This window comes from Plodia interpunctella, chromosome 12 (genome assembly GCF_027563975.2).
Source record: "Plodia interpunctella isolate USDA-ARS_2022_Savannah chromosome 12, ilPloInte3.2, whole genome shotgun sequence".
Lineage (NCBI taxonomy): Eukaryota > Metazoa > Arthropoda > Insecta > Lepidoptera > Pyralidae > Plodia > Plodia interpunctella.
The window spans coordinates 865924-889216 of record NC_071305.1 but is presented as its reverse complement, the minus strand read 5'-3'; the positions used below and the strand labels follow the sequence as shown (position 1 = coordinate 889216).

Genomic DNA, 23293 nt, shown 5'->3' with positions numbered 1-23293 from the left:
GAAGGTATAGCGGGTGCACTATGAAAGCTTTGTATAAAATAAATCAACGAGTGAAATGAGAATAGGTAATGAAAGATGTACATTATCGCGAAACAGCTGGAACTTTGGTGGGTTCGGCATACATTGTTGGTTTTTGATTGCGGCAAACAAAAGCTTTCATACAAATTACGCAATAAACATTCATTGGCGTCGCAATTTGTCCGACTTCGGTAATAGGTAGTGTAGACGGCATTACACCAGCACCTAATGATTACCTACTTACTATTAACTATATAATACTTAATTCTTTTTTGTGAATCAATGTCAAAGCTGAAAACGTTACATCACGGGCTACTAAATCCTATCTAGCCAGAACCGAGCCACTTCAATATGAAGATTTGAAGCTGCCATCAAGCTCGAGTACAGGTGCTTGGACACTCGGGACAGTAGAGCAGATGTACCATTGATTCAGGGAAGATACAAATAGGTACCACACAGACAAACATACCATGGAAACCTTTAAGCATACCCCATTGTCAGACTATCATGCGTGCTACTGCGGTGGCGCTGCGTGAACTAATTTTAAAATGACAATAGATTGAAGAAATCTGCTTCGAAATTGAGCTGCAAGTTTCCACCCGAATATACACAGGGACATAGTTACATTTCAAGTTAAATAAAAGCTTGTAGAAAACACGTTGGAGCGAAGTTGTTCATTGAATTGCCTCAATAAAGCGACGGTGTAACATTTTAATGTGTCTGAACGTATCCGAACAAACCTCGCAATAACGCGGTCAACATTGCCCCCGAGTCAAGTGCTTCCGAGCGGATACACGGCCGTAACACATTGGGGACAAATAAGTATTCGATTATACCTAACGCGGGCAAATATGTACGTACCTGTGATCACAAACATTTGTTTGCGGTACCGTGTGTGTTGTGACCGTTTCTGTGTTTGTATTCATCGGACTCGCGATACAAGCTTAGTGCTTAGTGTGGGCCATTGAGCGTTGATAAATTATTTATGTTTTACAACAGCATTCCCAAAAAGGGACGTCAGGCGGACAATCGTAAAGTCTCAGCCGGATCCCTAACTTCTCAGCCGAAGTCCTGATTACAGCAGAAGAAAATGGACTAAGAACACATGAGAGAGAGGACATAAAAAGTTCTTAATGTGTCCCCAGCCCAAACCTGCGTGACTATCTTCAATATGTTCTGTAGCTGACGTAGCCGATAATACAATTACCGAGCGGTTACTTCATAATGCTGCAATCTTTTATTCTTTTATATTCTTTTAATGTAGGTAATTGAATAAATGCCTACTGTGGAACGGCGGAGTCTCGTATCTGACTTATTTTATTAGTCGTATCATCACCTGCAACTGCAACTGCGCTGGAAAAGAAAAATGTAAATTTTGTGTGTCGGAAGAAGGAAAATGTTTTGACAGCGGAGGCTGCGGAACATCCGGGAACGGATCGGAGAACGAGCGCGGCTTAGCTATTACGAAGAGCTAAAGAAAAGTGATCCTTGGATCTATAATATCTAATAGTATTAAGAATCTAAGAACGACCGCGGCCGCTTCCATTGCGACGCGCACTGATACGGAACCCTCCTCTCCATTGTGATGCCAACATTTCTTACAGAATCGATATTTACACTGATGCTTAATATATGGCGCTGTGTAATTATATACATCGCGCAAGCAAAGTTTGCAAGCTCTGGCTAGAAATTTACTATTAAATAGCATGAGTTTCTCAGAAGCTGCGTAGTGCTTAAATCAAAGTAAAGGCCTAATATATTCTATATTCCTATGACGTCACTATATATTCTTAGATCTTGGATCTATAATATCTAATAGTACTTAAGAATAGCTTTACCTTCACTAGTGGAGAGGCAACCTTTGAAGAATTAGATCATGCTTATCGTAAAGGTTATTCAAATGCAAATAACATTTATGATAAGCATGATCTAATTGTGCTCCCAAGATCGGCTCCCAACGAGGTAATTTACTGCACGGATATTACATTGAATGTAACAAATCTCTCTGACAATAATTAAAGATACATAGTTTGTGTTCACTTGTTTTGTGTGGAGATATTTAGAGAGCTACAGAGGAACATAGACTAGATTTTGTACAACGGATATAAGTTAGTACATGTTTTGATATTACGAATGTTCAAAGTATGTTAGTAAAATAATCGAACTTAGTACGTAGCTACCACGAAACATACAAACAAACACGTTACTAAAGTCCACATACTCGTGCTGTCCCTTTTTCCCATATCGCGCACAAATCGCGTAAAAAAAAACAAAGAGAAATGTGTGAACGCAATGACGTTCGACGTGCTTTATGTTTCATGGTAGTCCCCCAAATCCATATACCTAATGATCATTGCCAGTGAAAGCTAAATAACTTCCAAAACAAATTGTACGATAATAACAACCGCAAACTTTGCCATATCCATCAAGAGATCGTGCCCTTTATGTATTAGTATAGTTCATCAAGAAAATAAGTTTTTCTCTTAATAACCTACACAATACCAACATAATAAAGTATATATATATATATATATATATACATACGCGCTAATAATTTATGAACTGCATTATCAATTTTGTTAACCAATTACCGTTTGAAGTTTTTATTGAATTCTTTACCTATACCTAATAATTTTTACGATTTGCACTGCAAAAATTAGAAGGTTAAAAAAATTGCTGTTAAAAATTTAGAGGGGGAGACAGACTTTTTATTGTTTTAGAAGCAAATATTTCCCGAAATATTGGAATAATCAAAAATGTTTTCAAAAATGTGAAGGACCATGCTATGTCGTCTAAAAAAACGATCAATAAAGCTCAGCCGTGAATTGTACATAAATAAATAAATATATATGGACAAATCACACAGATTGAGTTGGCCCCAAGATAAATTTGGGAGAGCTGTGTTATGGTTATGGGTAAGTCGTCGACATAATATTTTATAACATATATAGATAAACACCCAAGACTCAAGTCAATCTGAAAAAGTTCATTTTCCATGTTGACCTGACCGGGGATAGAACCCGGGACCCCCGGGATCCGGGATCGAACAGTAGGTACGGCATGATAATTTAAACATCAACAGTCATCGTAAAAATATCAAACTTTTTCAGGCAAGCTATATTTGTAAAGTTATTTCTCATTCAAATTTCGAAACAGCAATTAGGTTGATTTTATTTTTTTTTAATCAAGTAATTTTGTGTCCAATACCGCTCGAAAACTTTCTATTTGAACGGAAAATACACCTTACTTCGTTTATTTTAAGGTTTACAATCGAAAAGTGGATTTTCGTAAACGATTTCAGAAGCCTTTTCTCATTTGGAGAGTTCTGATCAAGTTTTAATCCGCAGGTTTAACAGTTAATGCGAGAATTAATATTGGGCGGTATGTCCTGAATTTTCAGTTTCAGAGAAGTTTTTAACTGAATATTCCACCTGGCTAGGTGCCTAAAGACTCAAAATTTACTTACGAGTACAGAAGACTATACAAGGTTTCATTCACAGGCACGCCTTTAGGCAGCTAACAAATAACGGCCAGGTGGAAAATTCAGTTAAAAACTTCTCTGAAATAAAAGGTCAATGAATGTAACGAAAAAGTAAAATCGAACGCATAAATCGATCGAACCTTTTTGAAAAATTGTTTTACTAAAATATAAGAATAATGTAATATTCTTATATCTGTGCTAAAATTATATTTTTGACACTATATACTTTTATATGACAGAGATCCGTGAGTTAGCCCCTACATCTTGACGGCATTATTTTTCATCACGAAATTCTACGATACGAACAAAACAGAGCGCCATAAAAGAAAATAGATTTTTTTCAGCTCCAGCGAATGCTTGTACATTTGTTATTCATAGAAAACCAACAAAGCAGTAGGTACACAAATACATGATAAATATTTTCAGGGTAACTACGGAGATATTACGTTTTTCTGATTTCGTTATTTGTTCAGACAACATTTATTTTGTTTATTTGTTAACACATTTCTCAAACAGTTTCCCGACGTGTAGGTGGTTAACTGAAAACTACTTACTTAATACTTAATGTATGTGCATTAAGTCATAAACTTTTAACATAATTTAAATAAATCCCGAGATCCTATGGCTTAGCCCCTGAGGGCTTCGCACCTTTAGGGATCTTGGGGATTAAATAAAAGTAGCCTATTTGATATTCCAGGTTATATTATACGCGTACGCGTTTCATTAATACTTATATATAATTTCATTGTTAGTTATATATAGTTTGTGTGATTACCTCGATACAATTTATTACTACAACTATCGACTAAAATTCGTACTGTATTAGCTGGAATGAGCAAAAAAGTTGCTCAAGGGCCCAAAATAAACACTTCTTACAGTCAACAACACATCAAGTTACCCTGCACGAAATTCTAGGGCGCGGTAATAGCGGCGACTTTGCAATGAACTTGGGTAGGTTGTTGTGCTGTTGACTGTACGTTCTTTATAGTTAATTTTATCAAATACTTGTAGGGTTTTTTTGGGAAGTGATTTTTAACGTTCCTGGACACGTTTTCGTTGAGTGGCAAGTTATAATTAATCCCAAGTAAGTATTGGGCAAGGAAACACGTGTCTAAGTACCAAAGTTACGTGAAGTGCGTGACATTTTGATGAGAAACCGGATTATTTTTCAGTGTTCCATGCTTATGATGCCGAAGTACCGATAATTGTTTTATGACCGAACGAGCGAAGCGAACGAAGTCTACAATTCGACTTGGGGCAAAAATACATTTTTTGTATGTATGTATTATGTATGTTTGCAATGCGCTAACTTTCGAACCATTGGTCTGATTTTGATGAAATTTAAAAGGTATATAGAATTTTTAAGTTCGTGGGGCGTCAAAATCGGTTAAGTCGTTTTTGAAATATTCACAATTTTGTAAAACCTCATCAAAAATTTATTGTGTTCGCGAGGTCAAAGTTCGCGGCGAACAACTCAACTCACAACTAGTGTATATTCAGTAAATACATACTTACATGCTATCTGGGCTCATTGACCCAAAATGAGTTTTGGCCTCCAACAGAGTCGCACGCCATCGCGTGACCGGACGCGCCAGCTCCCATCAGTCGTCACCAGCCCGCACCTCGCAGGTCCATCTCACCATGTTTCAGCGGTATCTGCATCGACTCACCCCTGGACCGAGGCGAGGCCCAGATAATCTCTTCTAAAGTAAGTACATTAAAGAACTAAAGCTTATTAATAATTATTTTATAACAGCACCTTCCATACGACAGCAAAAAGCCTGCAAATGCTACCCAAATATTCTAAATACCGAAATAGGTACATTATGGAGATAAAATCATTACATATTTTAAAATTATAAATAAAATCTAATTAATCTGACTTGGCAATGCAAATTCTGACAAAGTAATCAGATTTAGCCAGCAGACTTATCGTTTCTCAAAACAATCCGCAAGTTTTAATTAAAAACTGTTTGAGACGTCTGTTTTATTTGTACCCCTCTCTTTGTCCCTTATTGGGGAAATCGGAAACAAAATTTGCAATAAGTTTTATTTTCCGTTGCGAGAAAACAATATTAAAATTTTCCCGTTATTTTCTCTCGAGCGTAAATAACATTGAAGTTATTATTTAATTGAAGATATTTTTTGATGATGGAAAAATTCTAAGTACGTATACTTCGACATTCTAATTCCGAATATTATATATTTCACTAGCTGCGTCCCGGGACTTCGCTCCTGTGAGAATTTTTGGGGATATTCCAGTATATATTCTACCCGTGTACCAAATTTCGTTTCAATCCGTTCAGATTTTGCGTGAAAGAGTAACAAACATACATACACAAATATTCGCATTTATGATATTATTAGGATTTCGAATTTATTATATTTAAGTATTTTTTTTATGAATCATTAATCATCAATAATCGGTAAGAATCATTTATATAAGTAATTGTTTTACTGGAGGGCTAGAGGTAAATGTTGTATTTATTTTCACAAATCGCAATGTGCAATAGAGTTAGAAATATTAAAATAAATATTTAAATGAGAAAATTTTATCTTATTACAGTAGATTTGCAATTTTTTATTCCGATGTTCCATTAAATAGACGAAAAGTATGGGTTACAACGGGAATAGACGGTTCTAAACGCAGTCTAGTGAGTTTGAATGTCTCGTAAAGTTATCCCAGAGATGATTCTCAGACGATATCGGCCTTTGTGTTTACACGACTGCTCAGGAAAGTAGTGTTATGTTTTCACGACCACTAAGAATTCTATTATGGAGCTAAACCCCGACTATGGGCTAAGAAGGAACTTCACGACAAGAACCTCGCTTTTAAATCTTAATTAGAAGGTAATGAATGAATGTTAATCAGTAACTGAATCGACGTCCGTCTAGGCACGTCGTAGTGTATAAATCTACATATGGGAAACAACGCAGCAACGCGCTACGACAACGCAATGGAGCAATGGAGCAATGGAGCAGGGCCCTAAGTCATTCTCTGTTGTCGCGGCCGTCAAATTTTTCTGTATAATATTGGGGTATAGAAATATGGAGTAGAATGACAGTAGTTATAACTTTTGCCGTGGCTCACAGCTACTAATCCAGCTATGTGGCAATCTAGCAGATAAACTAGAAGATAATGTAATCAGTCACTCGACACATTTGTTAATCAGTGACTGATGTGTCGAGTGACAGATAACTGCGACTGATAACTTTTATCTATCAGATAACACTGACATTTCTAGCTAACATTTTTAGTTCCCAACTAGGTTCGTGTAAATAAAATATGTTAAAATGTTGTTGGTAGAACTAATATTGCTAAACAGCCTATATTTAACTAAATATTGGTAGAACTAATATTGCTATACAGCCTATGTTTAACTAAATTTTGTATTTTTTTTTTTCAAAATTTTAGGTTCAGTAGTTTTGGAGATGAGGGGGATCAATTTTTGTCTTTTGTCAGGAATCAAATACAATTACAAAATTTTTTTCAGGAATCAAATAAAAATACAAATTAAAAACATCTAAAAGTGAATTTGGTTCATCTATTTGACCGACAAACTATTATGTTAGACACCAGTTTGTGTCAGAAATCAAAAATAGGGACTAACACAAAAGACAACAGTGGAATAAAACAAATTGTATCATAACAACTTTTTCTTATATTCTAATTCAGCCTTTAATATTTGGATTTTTAATAAAATTTCTTCTTTCTGTAAATCAAAAATATCCTGTTTATGTCGTATTTCATCTCTTACTAGTTGAGTTTTTAGGTCTTTCAATGCCAACTCTTGTTGAATCAACTTTTTTTGCATCACCAAAACTTCCATCTTTCTCTCGGCAAACTGATCAACATTACATTTTTCTTTTACATGATCTGAAAAAGAGTGTAATGATGAAAAAGTTGTAATGAAAAAAATAAATATATTGTTATACTATATTATAATTATTTTATCATCCTGATGACTAAGAAACTTGGCCTAAGAAATAAAGCCGACACAAATAAATAAATAGAGACAAATTACAGATTAAGTTATATATAGTTAGCCCTAGTTTATGTTCGAGACTTTTATTTTAGGATAACTCAAAAATACAATATTTTCTAATATATACATATATGTTTATTTTTTTGTACCTTCATTAAAATTATTGCCTACATAATATATATATTGCCTACATAATATGAATTACATACATACAATATTTTTATTTATCATGTAATGGTTTCAATATGATACTAACTCAAAACACGGTGCTTCTTAGATTTTGGACAATTTTCCCATTCAGCCAATGGTTCTTCCTGATATTGATTTGTTTCTATTGATGTCTGTCTCGACGCAATCATTACTTCCTCTAATACTGACAGACAGCGCTTTTTTGCTTCTTTGTTAGAAGTTTCTGAAGTAATGGTACTTGAATCTGAATCTGGAATGTGAAAATTAAAAATTAATTTGATTGTAATTCATAATGAGTTTTTGTTTATACAGGTTCTCATGTCACAAAATACCTACATATGTATACAAAGCAGTAAGATACAGTACAAAGTTTCAAGTTATTATATTAACTTGAAACTTTCCACACATCCAAAAACTTTGAACACATCCAAAAACTGTAACAAATATGAAAACCTCATTACTAGTAGCACCCTTTTTAGAAGTGTCAAGATTAAAATGTATATATTTGATGAAAAAAAAATCAGGACTCTATCCAGAATTATCTAATGTTAATATTTATTGAAACTTATTTAAAAGTATGTACATAAGTAGTAAGAAATTATTTTTATGCCTTTATAGGTAAATACCTAAAAAGGCGCAAAAATACATACTTCACAAAATTGTAACATACAACCATAGTAAGTACTTACTATCAGCTGTATCAACATCTACTTCTACTTTTACGTTGACAAACTGACCAGGTTCTTCGGAATAAATTGTCGATTCCACATTTTCACTAACATCTAAAAAAAATAATTGAACAAAGTCATATATATAATAAACATTTAAAATCTAAATACAATTGGAGATATTAAAAACTTTATAATACAAGCTATACCACTAGCAGTTAACATGCCCGCATATGGATCGAAAGGTTCCAGGTTCGAATCCTTCTGTGTGCTGCATAAGTTTGCACACCTCAATCTGACTCATGTAATTTTCACAGGCCACTTCCTTTCGGTGAAGGAATACATTGTAAGGAATCTTCCACACCAGTTGAATTTGAGTGTTTAAGTGACTATTTGTCTACCATTTTTTTTATTTCTTTATTTGTGTTACAATAATTTATATGAAAAATACAAGGACTACCAACAAAAACCTATATAGGTTTATACGTGGTAAGGTGAGTCACAACTCATTACAAATTGACTCAGTTAATATATAGTTCTTTAGCATTAATTTACATTTGGTTATACTGGTTTCCAAATTAATTATTTGCTCACAAATATTGTTAGGGTATTCATTCAATATAGATGGCAGAAAATACTCCCACATTCTTTTACCGTGGACATTGTTAACTAAAGGTAGGGTATATCTAGGTAAGTATGTTAAGTTGAGCAAACCCGAGCTTCTAGTTTTAACTTATAAGGAGTTTATTTTTTTAGGTTTTCACACACAATTTCCATTTTAACTTTATCATATATATTTATAACTTTACAATGCCTAAATAAGTCCGCATCATTAAGTTTGTATTTATTTTTAATTTTTTTTGGGGTGATTATCTTAAGTAATCTTAATTGTAATTTATAAATATTTTCAATATGTGTCTTGTATGTTCTGCCATAACTACTTACACCATAGTTAATAATACTATCAGCCAAAGACATGTAAATGGCCACCTGACAAATGGTATGTTTGTATGACCATGTTAGGTAGTCGAAAATTATGTCTATGGCTTTAGATGACTTGTGTGAAATCTAAGAACAATTTTAGCAATAAATAAAGAAAGATAATATAAAATACATTCTAACCTCGTAGGCAGTCAGGGTTGACTTCCATACTTCCTTCAGCACCAATTAACATCAAGTCTTTCACTCTATTCTCCACTGGTGTCAGAGGAAGTTCGTTGGGACTGCCAATGCGCATGATCTTCCTTCGCGTATCTCTTTTGAGTGCTTCATACTTCAACTTTAGATGTTTCGAATTCCTAAAGGTGGCGGGGTGTCCAGACCTATTAAACTTCACTTCTATAGCTTTCCATGCCTTCTCCTTTTCATGCCAAGTCACAGCACCACTTTTTTTGTTTTCAATCGTGTATTTGTGTGCTTCTATGAGCGAAATGAGTTGCTCTGTCTCTTCGCGGGTAAAGTTTACGTTGCGCTCTCGCTTTTTGACCTTGTTCATTTTTAGGATTTCTCACAGCATTTATATAAACATCACAAAATAATCAACTTCACGAAAACCAAAACTGAAACTGACTGACCGCGAGCACTTTATCAACAAAGTGCTGTCACGTCATCTGTCAATGTCAACATCTCGACACGTTTCGTTCGACATAAAATTGCACTTAATTTATTTTGACATGACTTTTTGTCTAGACTATTCTAAGATTCTATTAAAGAAAAATGACATCAAAAAGAAATTTAAAATGAACTAATATAGGGTTTAATTAACGATGCACAAAGCAAAAAAATAAGCTTAATTATTCAAACCAATCCTTACAATGCTAACTTTACATGATCAACAACGTAAAAAATACGTCTCCACTCCACTTTCCCCTGCCACGCCACGACGACTATTTCCGCGATTTTCAAACTCAAAAAAACATACAGTATTTGGACAATGATTTGGTCAGTATCAGACAGAAAGTATAATTATTATTACTTTATCAGACACTTTGTCAGTAGGTGAAGTACCTACTTACTTACCTATCCTATGATAAAGTACCTAGGTACTAAAATGTGTTCATAGTGGATATCAGTTTTATTGCATAGAAACATAGAAATGAATTTATTACTTACGCTACATACTACACGCCTAGTAAGTAAGTAGGTATTTTTTCAATCTCCCAAATTTTTGAAGTAGATTATTCATTATTATATTATTCATTAGTAAATTTTTGAAGTAAATATTCTTTGAAAACACGTATATTTTTCTTTTATATTTTATTGCTATTTTAATATAGGTCATACATGTAAAATGACTAGTTTTGCCAATCGCTAGTTTTATTATTTTGATGATGCTAACTAATTTTTTAAATAATTTTATTTATTTTGGAAATTTTAATATCACACGGAGATTACAATCTGTTTTAACTACCAACGGATGTAGGTAGGTACCTAAAGGCGGATATCGACCGGTTGAAAAGGAAGCGAGTTGTAACGTTGTTTTTGGCACCTTTTATGAATTAGTAGGTACCTTATGTACCTACCTACTTTCCTATATAAAAAGTAGGTAAGTAGTTACTTAGGACGAATTGTCTGTTCAAAAAAAGGACTAAAAGGTAAGTACAATGTTTTCTTTATTCATGTTTGTAAGTAAGTTTGTAATGGATTCACCATAATTCTTAAATGCCATATTAATTAACGATTTGAGGAGTCTGTCTGTAAAGTGCTTGATGTAGTCTCATTTCCTTACACTACTTTGGGTGACACAGGCTCTGTGACGTCATTATTAAATAAATATGGCGGAGCAAATTGAAAAATACCGCTTCATAATTTTTGTTATGATTTGCAATAAATCGGAGCGATCATTATAGGATCAATATAAGAACAAAAGGTGTATTTCCGTTCGCGGTGGGAATCGCACCTGAATTGCACCTGTATAAGATTTGTTATTTATTTTTGATGTTTATTCTTAACCCAGTAGAATAATTTATGATATTGCTAGCTGCTCCTCGGGGTTCTTGGCCCATGGGGATATAAAATCGTCTAGGGTCTTTCGATTTCAATAAGTTATAGTCGTATCTATACCTGGCTGAGAGTCATAGCCATTGAATATAATGAAATACAACCTACTTTCTTGGCAATATTAATGAAGTGTTTTGCCATAGTCTTCTCGATTTCACACACTAGATGATAAATTATCAACCAGATGCAGGTTTCCTTAAGGACGATGTATTATTTCACCAGATACAAGCGGTGGTCCACGAAAATTGCTATTCTGTAATAATCACCATGAGCGGGAAAGCGCAGCGTAGGCTACACATCGACAAGGTGATCGGGTGACCCGATTAAAGTCACAGGGAAACACTGGAGGCGTGTCGGTTCCAACAAGTCATTTTGGAAGCCTATGTCCAGCTGTGGACTCTCTGTGCTTGATGACGATAAAATAAAATAGATTTCCCCCGAATGTTTTATGTCGGCTTCCCACTATCACCGAACTCGGATTGATGCAGACGCGAATGCATGAATGAACATTGCGTAATTTAAATGAGTGCTTTTATTTATTACACAGTTACTGCAATAAAGATATTTGAGTTTGAGTTATGAAAATGAAAATTCAGCAATGTACCGAATCCGCCAAAGTTTGACGTACTTTTAGCGAGTGTGGAACCGGCATTACAATTTTAGCATTCTTATTCAGCCCACTGCTTGCAAAAAGCCACACATTTTATTCTTCTACGGTCTTTATATAACTGGAGTATAAATTTATATTACTAATGTTTTATAAAGCTCCAAAAGTTCCAAGAGTCAAAGAACATTCGCCTGAATAACTCAAAGAAAAAGTTAAGCCCAATTGTGAACGGATCAGAGAGGTTTAGAAAAGTTTTGGTATTGATATTAAATTTGTGATATACGAGTACCTACATACTTTCTTGCTTTATAAAAAGATGGAAATTGTCTGTGAGCATGTATGGTAGTAATAAACTGCACGAAGTATATCCCTTATTTCCAATTAATATAGCCGCAGTCCTTTCTCAATATTAAATCAACATGGCCCAGATTGGGGAATTCTCCCAATATTAAGAAATGTCACGTACGTGGGTTTGTTGTGCTACAAATAGTTTTAGTCCAAACCAAACATTATTTGTTTGTATGAATTTGTTTTGTTATAGGTTACATGTTACACATGCTTTTTAAACTTGTTTTTGAAAATAATAATGAGATGAAAAAATTCTTGCACCTTGAATTGAACTCGCGCCCCTGTCTGTGCGGGACAGTGCTCTTGACCACTGAGCTGTCGAGACCATGCCAGTTCGGCTGTATTAATTCATCTCTTTCATCTTACGCCGACGTACATTATTTAGATTATTTGTTTGTGGTCAAATTGGTACCAGATACCTATAGGTACTCGTAGTTACATTAAAACCATAATATGTGTTATTCAATAAAATATCAAGCTATAAACATAGTACAAACCATAGATAAAATAAATCTTTCTGTTCCTAAATACATGGTACAAACTAAAATCGCTACGCTGTCTTTCTGTTCCTAAATACATGGTACAAACTAAAATCGCTACGCTGTCTTTCTGTTCCTAAATAGGTTTAAAACTACGCAACGAATTTTGGTACGAGTTTTTTTATAGATAGGGTGTATAATTCCTGAGGTGTCTAAAAGTTTGTGTGTATGTATGTTTGTTACTCTCTCACGCAAAATCTACTAGACGGATTGTTATTAAATTTGGTATAGAATATAATCTGGAATAACACATATGGTACTTTTTATCCCGAAATTCCCACGGTAGCGAGCCCCGGGACGCAGCTAGTTGATAAATAATTGTAAGGTGTACAATATATTAATGTTTTACCAGAGCGAAGCCGTGATAGGCCAGTAAATACAATGTAGGTATTTATCGATTTTGCAAGCAGTTGCCGTCACATCGTAACTAGGTATAATCTACTAAGCAAACTCAATTAAGTACAAACAGAGCTAATTAGTACGAAGCCTTATTAGATATATGTAGGTACATTTAAAAGCATATGAATTGCAAATTCTTCTCTAAAAATAAAATAGTTTATTAGATGATTTTTTTATAAACATTCAGGTTGTTGGAACCTCATTTTAAGCAATAGAATGCTTGTGTCCCGGGTCCCCGATTGTCCCGGGTCTTGGATGTTTGTCTATATATGTATTCGTTATAAAATATAGTATCGTTGAGTTAGTATCCCACAACACAAGACACGAACTTACTTCGGGGCTAGCTCAATCTTTGTGATTTGTCCTAATATATTAATTTATTATTTTTTTATATTTTGTACCTATACTACATATAAAGGTATATTCTCTATTACCACTGCACAGAGCTCCATGATGGATAACATGACACGAAGTTGACTGCACTGACTTATATTAATTTAAGGCGATGGGTAGCCGCGCACTAACGCCGACAATTACATTTTTATCAATTTAATTTATTTCTTGGCGAAAAATTAAAAATTATCTTGACATATTGTGGTACACTTGATAAATAATTTTATTTGAATGTTATATAGTTTTCCATTACACAATACACATCACAGTTGACCAAATAAAAAACGGTGGCCACGAAAATCCGTTTAGTCTGTGACTATTGTGGAAAGAGAGCTAGAGAGTGATAGTGAAACATTTTTATGTCAAAATATTGTAAGTATAACATTATATATTAAAATCTATACCTATAAAACAGTAAGTGGGCTATGTTCACGCCAAACGTAAAATCTACAGGATGGTATTTGATGCGAGTTCTCAGTTCTCATTTAATTCAGAATATGACGTGAAAAGGTGCCTGTGAAGGCCTAATTTCTGAATAAATGATTTGATTTTGATTTTGAAAATATAGTATAGGTTTCATCCCGATATATTGCTTAGAACCCGGGATTTTGACAATAATAGGAGTCATGAACGTCACGAATTAATAGCGGGTGGAGCAAAAGCTCGTCCCAACTAATACCAATTAACATTAAAAATGCGAAAGTAAGTTTGTTCCTCACGCTTTATCTACTCACTTAATCTTGAAATCGCATACATACAGTTAAGAGTATAAGGACATAGCCTACTTTTCATTCCTGAAGCAAGTACATTTCCCATGGGAAGTTCACGCAGGCGAAGTCGCGGGTGAAGGCTAGTAAAATATAATATCAAGTAGGAATATCTAAAACAATTTATTCTGTACTCACGTTACACTACATAGTATAGTGTGATATGTATTAGTTCTAAATTACACATTGGAGCAAGAAAATTGCGTAAGGGACGAATTCCCGTCTCCCCAATTAGTTTGCCCCATTATTCACCCTGTGTAATCACAGGAACCGTATCGATCTTAATCAAGATCCGATCAAATATTTACATTTATCAGTGTTTCCTTAAAGATTTCCCGTTTTCCTGGAAAAGCCTTAATAGTGGGTTGAACTAGTAAACTTTGACGTTAATTTTGACCGTCGATTATATAAGCGAAAAGGTGTATTTTGCGTTTATCTGCGCTGATTAAAGTTAACGCAAAAGTTGACTGGTGCAACCTGCTCTTAGTGTAAATTAGTCGAAATACATTTCAGTCAATGGTGATTCCAAATGCTAGTTGGTAATTTGTAGACTCGATAGATGTCATACGAGGTGATAGCCTGGGCACCTGATAGGCAACAATAGAATTCCCAAGGAGAGTTGACGTCAAGCAGGCGTCCGGTTGTAAAATGACAGGTTTATAATCAACCAGTGTACAGGTTTCCTCATGATGTTTTCCTTCACCGGAAGCAAATGGTGATCGATGAAAATTACTATACCTACATGAATCAGATAGGTACACAAACTCATGTGGCACAAGTAAGTCTCGAACCTGGGTCTTTCGATTCATAGGCGGGCTTCTTGACCATTACACAACCACCGCTTCAAACACCACTCAGAATGTATAAAAAAATTCAATCAGCCCTAAGTACTTGAGCAAAATAACGGAGCATCCTTTTTGTAATATAACATTATCTTAATTTTCAGAAACAAAGCTTTTCAGAAGCCGTTCTTTGCCAATTAACCTTTCATTTTGGACCTTTATGCCGTTAAATGTTAGGTAGTTACTCATAAATGGAACTGACATATACCTGAAAAGTATAGACAACATAATTACTTAGGTACCTATATTTCTGCATTAGCCACAATGTACCATTTATTATTGAGATTCTTCTAATAGGTCTTAATGGTAGTGGTATTCGCCAAATACCTGTGTTAGAAACAATAAATAAATATTGTATTAATACATAAATAAATAAATAAATAATATATTAATTGTATGATTAATACGGACTGATCGCATTGTGTAAATATATTTTAAAAAGTAGTTGTTATGACCGGTGAGATTTTTGCCGCTATTTTTGTGAGCGATCAGTCCTCGATGGTTAGAGAGAATAAACGCTGTTGAAATGTAAGTAGGTTTTATTATTTAATTTATCTCTATTATAATGAATAATTGTTTATCATCACGCTTATTCATTGCATAACACTCGTTATTAGAAAAATCAAGTAAATCTATGTGTATATTTCACTTCTGAAACGCGGGAATAGTTGACAATTTCAAATATGCCCAATCAATCTCTAAATTTATTTGCCATGTTCCCGGCTATCCTACACCTGTTTCAGATACTGATAGGAGACAACACCTGCCTACTCTTTCAGTTTAGTAACTCTTTCACAAAAATGTACCTTTTGTAAAATGTAATGTTTAACACAACAAAGATCATTCACTCATTCATTCATTTATTTCTCGGTCTCCTGAAGCTCTGCATTGTTTTTTTTTTGCTGCGTAAAATAGGTACGTAGGTGCTCAATATGTTAAGAATTATATGAGCTCGAGATAAAACATATTTTATAATGCGGTGTGATGGATCATGCATGGCATATCCTCCTTATCCCCAAGTGGGACATGGGCTTTGTAATGGCTAATAATGTTCATAGATTCTCTAATTAATATATTAGGTAAAAGTGTTTTTACTAAGTATGTTACGAGATTTTTGACTGTTCAAAAGGAGGGCTATATACTAACATTACAAAATGTGTTCGTTACGCAACTAATAGGTAATTAAAATAAATACTTGAAGCTAACAATTAGATAATTCGACCTCGGTGGCGCAGTGGTAAAGTGCTTGCCTCTGAACCGAGAGGTCCCGGGTTCGATCCCCGGTCGGGTCATGATGGAAAATGATCTTTATCTGATTGGCCCGGGTCTTGGATGTTTATCTATATATGTATTTGTTATAAAATATAGTATCGTTGAGTTAGTATCCCATAAGAAGAGTCTCGAAGTCAAAAACAAGTCTCGAATTTACTTTGGGGCTACCACAATATGTGTGATTTGTCCTGATATATTTATTTATTTATTTAATTATATTTTTCTTTGTTCTTACAAATTGGCATATTGAAAAAAACAGAAATCGAATGACCGGAAAAAACAATAGAAAAAAAAACTAGATTTGTAGTGCGCGCGCAGGAATCAAATTTAAATTGTCGTGTTCGATAGCCATTGGCTGCTGCGCGAGGGGTCGCGGGCGGGACGTGCCTAGTGTTGTGGTGTACTGGCGTAGACAAAATGATTTATGACTTCTAAAGAGAGTATCTTCACCTATTAATCACTATACACTACAAATGTATGACCTTGGTATGTTATTAACTTCTTGATAGCTTCTACTTCTCATTTAAGAGCTATGCTCTTGTCGGTGGAGTATACGCCACGTCTCTCTATCCTCGGCTTTGCTTTCAAGGTCTCGATACGACGCAACGCCTGTCTTCTCTTTCATTTGGCCTGCTCTTGCTCTTCCTCGATCTCCCTGGACCTCTTCTTCCTTTCACCATTCCTTCAAAAATAGTTTTAAATAAGGCGTCGCTTATTGCTTAACTACGTAAAATCAAAATATGGAAATTTAGTTTCAAAATATACGCGTTTTGAATTTTAATTATGTCAGATTTGTAGATTTAATGAGAAATATAAAGCGCAATCTATTTGTTTATGTTATCTTTGTGCTATTTGAGCTTTCAAGAGCCCGACCCTCAACTTGCAACGTAATTATAAAGCGAATCAAAGAAAAATAAAGTTTATTGTTATTAACCTGATTGCATAATACTGACAGATTTTTCTATTACAGCTGATTCATATTTTCTCTTTCTTTGACTGCAACTTATCATTCACCTTATACTACATTATGTGTGGTCGGTACAGTTATTCCAAACGCATTATTCCAAACCATTATTCCAAACGCGAACAAACGTACAGACAGACAAACTTAACTGATGTTGTTAACGTATTTGTTTTCATTATAGCCATATTATCTTGCCGAACGAACTCTATCCATCAATTCTTCCGTTTTTTTTTTCATTAAATTTCTATGTTTCCTATAGTTTAGCTGCACTATCATAGGTCTACATCAGGTGTTCCAGATCTTCGATTTTTATAACTCAACAGAAAATGCTCATCAGACTGAACAACTTTATGTTTTTAAAGCTAAAGCTCTGCCGTCAATAGGATAATTGCAGTAAGAAGGCTCTAGATGACTTCGAGAAAAACGCGGTTAAACTTTTGGTACGAAAATCTTCAATAACTCGTATGTTTGTTATCACATCATGATGGTTGATACCTTAAATGAAAGAGAACCTCATCACCTATCTATTATTTATATTGGAAACCAATTGTAGGTAATAAGAAGCAAAAAAAATATATTAATTTTGTTATACTAAGTATCTCCTAGAAGCATCTGTTAAGGAATACTTAGCATATACACAGGAAGTGGGTTCTTTACTGTATATATGCTAAGTTTCCATACAAGTTTTTGATTATTTAAAGTTTATTTTTTTATGAGCATACACGCAGTACCGCACCATACTGTTTTTCAGATCAGACCACGCATTTAGTAAAAATTGACACTCTGCTTAGGGATAAAACAGTATATCTTCTTAGTGTTTATTTGCTCGGTCCATGCCCAATTTATGTATGTAAATTACTTTACATAATAAGTGTTATAGATGTCATACTGTACTTATGCCGAGAGACTCTGAATAACAACTTTTGCCGTAAATGTATCCACTGTAATCATGTTTTGTAATGTAAAAAAAATGCTTGACTTACTGCAAAATTTTAATCGTTAACTTTGGATCTAAAATACATACAAACAAATGGGTAAGTTACGAATGTAGATCTCGTTATCGTGATCATGGCTGTATATATAACTCGGTTTTGGCAAAAATCCGACTTACTGCAATTATCCTAGTGACGGCAGAGCTGTACCATAATTTAATCCTTGGTCTTATTTCGTATATGTATCCGTCAGCTGGTAGGTATTTAGGTAGTAATATATATAACACACAATCGACATGATAAATTTTAAGCGAAAACGCAAACCCTCTCATTTTACTTCTTCGCCAATATATCTGTCAGAACTTTTAGAATTTACGTGAAGCAAGTTGTTAACAATGGAGTTTAAACTCGAGAGGAGTTTGGCCGAAACCTCCTTCATTACACCTAGCAATTCTGTATATATTGCTAAAAATAGTCAGTATTATATTGCTAAAGAAACTTAATACAAAAAAAAAAACTATTTTTATATTTTATTATTCCACTCGTAACTCCTGTGACATTTATTAAAAATTTATATTTGACGACCTCAGTGGCGCAGTGGGAAAGTGCTTGCCTCTGAACCGAGAGGTCCCGGGTTCGATCCCCGGTCGGGTCATGATGGAAAATGATCTTTTTCTGCCCGGGTCTTGGATGTTTACCTAAATATGTATTTGTTATAAAATATAGTATCGTTGAGTTAGTATCCCATAACACAAGTCTCGAACTTACTTTGGGGCTAGCTCAATCTGTGTGATTTGTCCTAATATATTTATTTATTTATAGGTTTGTGGCAAAACTATAGACATACATTATAAAAAGTTCAATAAAACTTAGTTCCGCGGATTTTTTCGTCTAAAAATAACATGACATAGAGATATAACCTTCGGAAATATAGGTCAGTAACATTTCATTTTCCCTTCACCCAGTTTAAATTAAACCTGACTTAAAATAATCCGCCTCACACTTCGAATATTTAATGGAAATGAAAGAAAAATTTTTAAAACAAATCCCTGAGAATAGGTAGAACCAGCGACGCGCAATATAATTTCCCAATATATTCTCAAAATATCTAGCGGGAACTCAACAGGAGATAAAATAAATAAATATGGACAAATCACCCAGCTCCAAGGCAAGCTCGAGACTTCTGACGGATACTAACTCAACGATACTATATTTAATAACATACTAGCGACCCATACTGGCTTCGCTCGGGTAAAATTATACTAATTTTAATAATAATAATTCCTCAGAAATCATACTGTCTGTTGGTGAAAACCGCATGAAAATGCGTGCAGTAATTTTTGAGTTTATCGCGGACAGACAGACGCGGCAGTGGACAGTATGAAATGGGAGTATATAAGGATAAATATACAAATAAACATCCAAGACCCAGGACAATCTGAAAAATATCATTTTTCATATTGACCTGACCGCACGGGGATCGAACCTGGGACTTATCAGTAAGGCATGATGATCATTAGGCTACAGAGTCGTCGGCCAGATAGGCATGGGCCAGACTGTGCGGGAATAAATAGGGAAATATTGGGGATAAACTCATCTTTGGAACTCGAAAACCCTCACTGAAAAAGGTACGACCTCATACATTTTTTATTTCAGCTAATTGCGGTCGAAGTGGGAACTGTAAGAATTTACGGTAAAATTAAAACATAGCGCCACGTTGGCAGATTTAGGAGGGTTTAGGTGATAATTTTCGGAATGTGTAATTTTGAATACTAATGTTGATTGTGTCCTTGCTAATGGACTTTTACTGTATGAGTTTAAATTCGGTTAATGTTTTAACAATAATCACCATTCATGTTTCATTCCGTGACTGCCAAAATGGAAAGTAACTAAAGATGAATTGTGTATAGATATATTGTTCCTTTCTATCTTACTATAAGTTCAGAAGTGACTGGTTCGTTGTATGGCAAGTACTATTAAATGTCACATCCTTTTGGATTCACGAATATCCAAGCACAAGAAGAAGAAAATTATGAAGACTCGGCTGTGACTTTACTACAATCGATTGACTGACGTCAATCCTTCTTGGGAATGCAATGGTTGCCTAGTCCTAGACACGAAGCGGTCCTATTCTCAGACGGCTTAATACACGACATAGTTCTATTATTGGAGTGAGGAGATGATCCGAGGATACAATTAAACTAAGCAATCGAGTTTTGTTACATTTTTATTCCGTTTTTAAATAGGTAATAAACATTTCTCACTGCTCTTAAATTTTTTTAATCCGTTCGAAAAACAGCCAGTGTTTTTCCCTTTCCAACCTAATCAATATGCAAGCATGTTACGAACCACATATTTGATCGCTGTGATTTAAAACAAGCGCCTACTTGGAATAGCTAAACGACACGTGTCGTGTACAGTAAACAGCGCATCAACTACAATCATTGAAATCATCGCAAATTGATCTTTATTACCACCGCTTAGCGACTACCGCAATTTGATATTTATACCATACATAGAGCTTGGCCATGCGCTCAATTGACCATCTTGAGACAGGCTTGTAATTACCGATAATTATGATGAAACACTAACTAAATGTATAATTGGCCTCATAGATAAAGTTTGCCCCAAAGAAATATCGTTAAGTTAGTATCCATTCCATCTATTAATTTTAATTATACCACCAGAGGTATACCTTAGTACAAAGGTCGCCTGCATAGGTACCTACTCATATCTCTATCAGCTGCCAAACAGAAGTACTTGCATTGTTAGGTCACAAAGTAGACAACGCGCGTGTGATACTTTGATAGGCTGTGGTGACCACTTACCATCAGGTGGGCCGCATTCCTGTTTGCCTGCTTGGTAAGACAAAAAAAAATACACATCGATGTCATTTCAAAATGTTGATCGTTATACTGTTAAGTTGGTAGGTGTATCTATTGAATGATCCCGGTAGTCTATTACTTCTCCCTTTTACAGGCATTCCCGATTCGATACTAATCACGAAGTCCAATTAAAGTTAGCTCCACGTATATCCGCAAAACTTTCCCGTTTGATCGTGTAATAAATTGGATTGAGTGATTGACAGTTAATTTGGTATTTCAACGGTTTATCTTCAAGTTGTAACGTTACATTTTCACATGAAAATGTACCAGAGACCTTGATACAAAGGTCGTCTACATATATTACCTCACACTTTTCTATTTCTGCCGCCTAACAGTGCACTGTTATTCTATATGTGTAGTACTTTTCATAGACCACCACTTGCTTCCGGTGAAGGAAAACATCGTGAGGAAACCTGCACTCTAGTCGATAATTTATCACCTAGTGTGTGAAATAGAGAAATGAGGAATACGACTCATCGTGTAGAGTGTGTTATTGCTAACACTGGTGTCAGATTTCATTAAAGGCATCTGACATGACTTTTACGACTTCTTACCGCCACCTAGTGGCATACACACTATTGAACTAAACTGTCCACCAGTGTGCAGGTTTCCTCACGATGTTTTCCTTCAGCGAAAGCAAGTGGTGGTCTATTAAAACTACTATATACGAGTCAGATTGTTATACAAACTCATATGGCACGAATAGGGTACGACCTTTCGATCCACAGGCTTAACCATTACACCACCACCGCTTCAGGAATACGACTGAAGAAGAAGGACGGTTATATCAAAACAATAACAAAGAGCAAAACCAGTTAACATTATAGAATTGCAAATTACAAACGTCGAAATGAAACCTCAAGATCAAAATATACAAGAGTTATGAACAATCGCGTGTTCCCAACCGGTTTTTGAGCTACTGTGTTTGAAGCCTTGTGATTATATCAAGCACTGTGTGGTTAACTCAAGGGTCGGGTTAGATTAATGCTTTGGATTTTACCGTGTTCTTATCTTTCCCTTTTGGGTTCGGCTCAAGTGGTGATAAGTGGTAGAGGAGATTGTTTTTTTTAGATATTGCTATGGGAACTGAGTTTGCTTGATGTAAACCAACTCTAAGAAATCTGGTCTGGCGTTTTAATTGGCACTTTTTACCAGCCAACTGTTGAAGTCAATAGCAATGACAATTTGTCTGACGATTAAGTTAAATAAGTAGATATGTTTGTAAGAATGATTTATCTAACTCAATTGTATTAGCCACACATTAATGGTCAACTTCTAATTTAGTTACAAAAGAGGTAATTATAAGATACGTTAATGACAAGATGGCCGATGATATCAAAATTTTACAGGGAATTATATGATCAGGGATAGAGTTGTCTCGCGGATGAAAGGCTTTTGTATAAATAACTTACACTTTTTTATTAGATTAGTCTTATGCAGCCGAACATAGAGCTCATACATTTTTCAAATTCAAATTCTAAATTCAAATTCTAAATTCTTTATTCAATTTAGGATTATATACATCACTGATTGACGTCAAAAATTTTTTTAAACGAAGTCTACTGCCGGCTTCCAAAGCGCAGGTGAAGAAGAAGCGGCGCAACAAACTTCACCGCAGCCTTTTCTACAAGGACATCAATTAACAAATATAGGTCTTATACATATATTAAAAATTAGGAGGACGAATTTTAAAATCAGGATAAATATTAAATTTAAGAAAATTACCAATGTACTGTTATTCTCTTAAGACCAACAAATAACCTCTTGTCAATGACCAGACCAGGATCCGTTCTCTCATAATTTCTTCTGTACGGCAATCGATTCTGCTGAAGTGAAGCCAAATAGTATCTTTGATTTTAGTTCTTATTGATACGCAATAAGAGCTGCTGTAAACCAACAGTGTAAACCCATAGATACACGATTCAATTTACCTTTAGAAGAATCGACACCCAGATCTCACGTCAATCCTCTCCGCTGACACCACACGCACCAGCGTGTTAAAA

At 34.8% G+C, this 23293-nt stretch overlaps 1 protein-coding gene across 1 annotated transcript; it reads right to left on the bottom strand.

The window, feature by feature from the left end:
- Positions 1-6986: 6986 nt before the first annotated feature.
- On the bottom strand, positions 6987-10036 carry LOC128674379 (myb/SANT-like DNA-binding domain-containing protein 4). Its single transcript, XM_053752876.2, has 4 exons — positions 9465-10036; positions 8364-8456; positions 7742-7924; positions 6987-7376 (listed from the first exon to the last, which is right to left on the bottom strand). Exons 1-4 carry the CDS (start codon positions 9835-9837, stop codon positions 7144-7146), a joined length of 882 nt encoding a protein of 293 aa, XP_053608851.1. The 5' UTR covers positions 9838-10036; the 3' UTR covers positions 6987-7143.
- Between the last annotated feature and the right edge of the window lie 13257 nt (positions 10037-23293).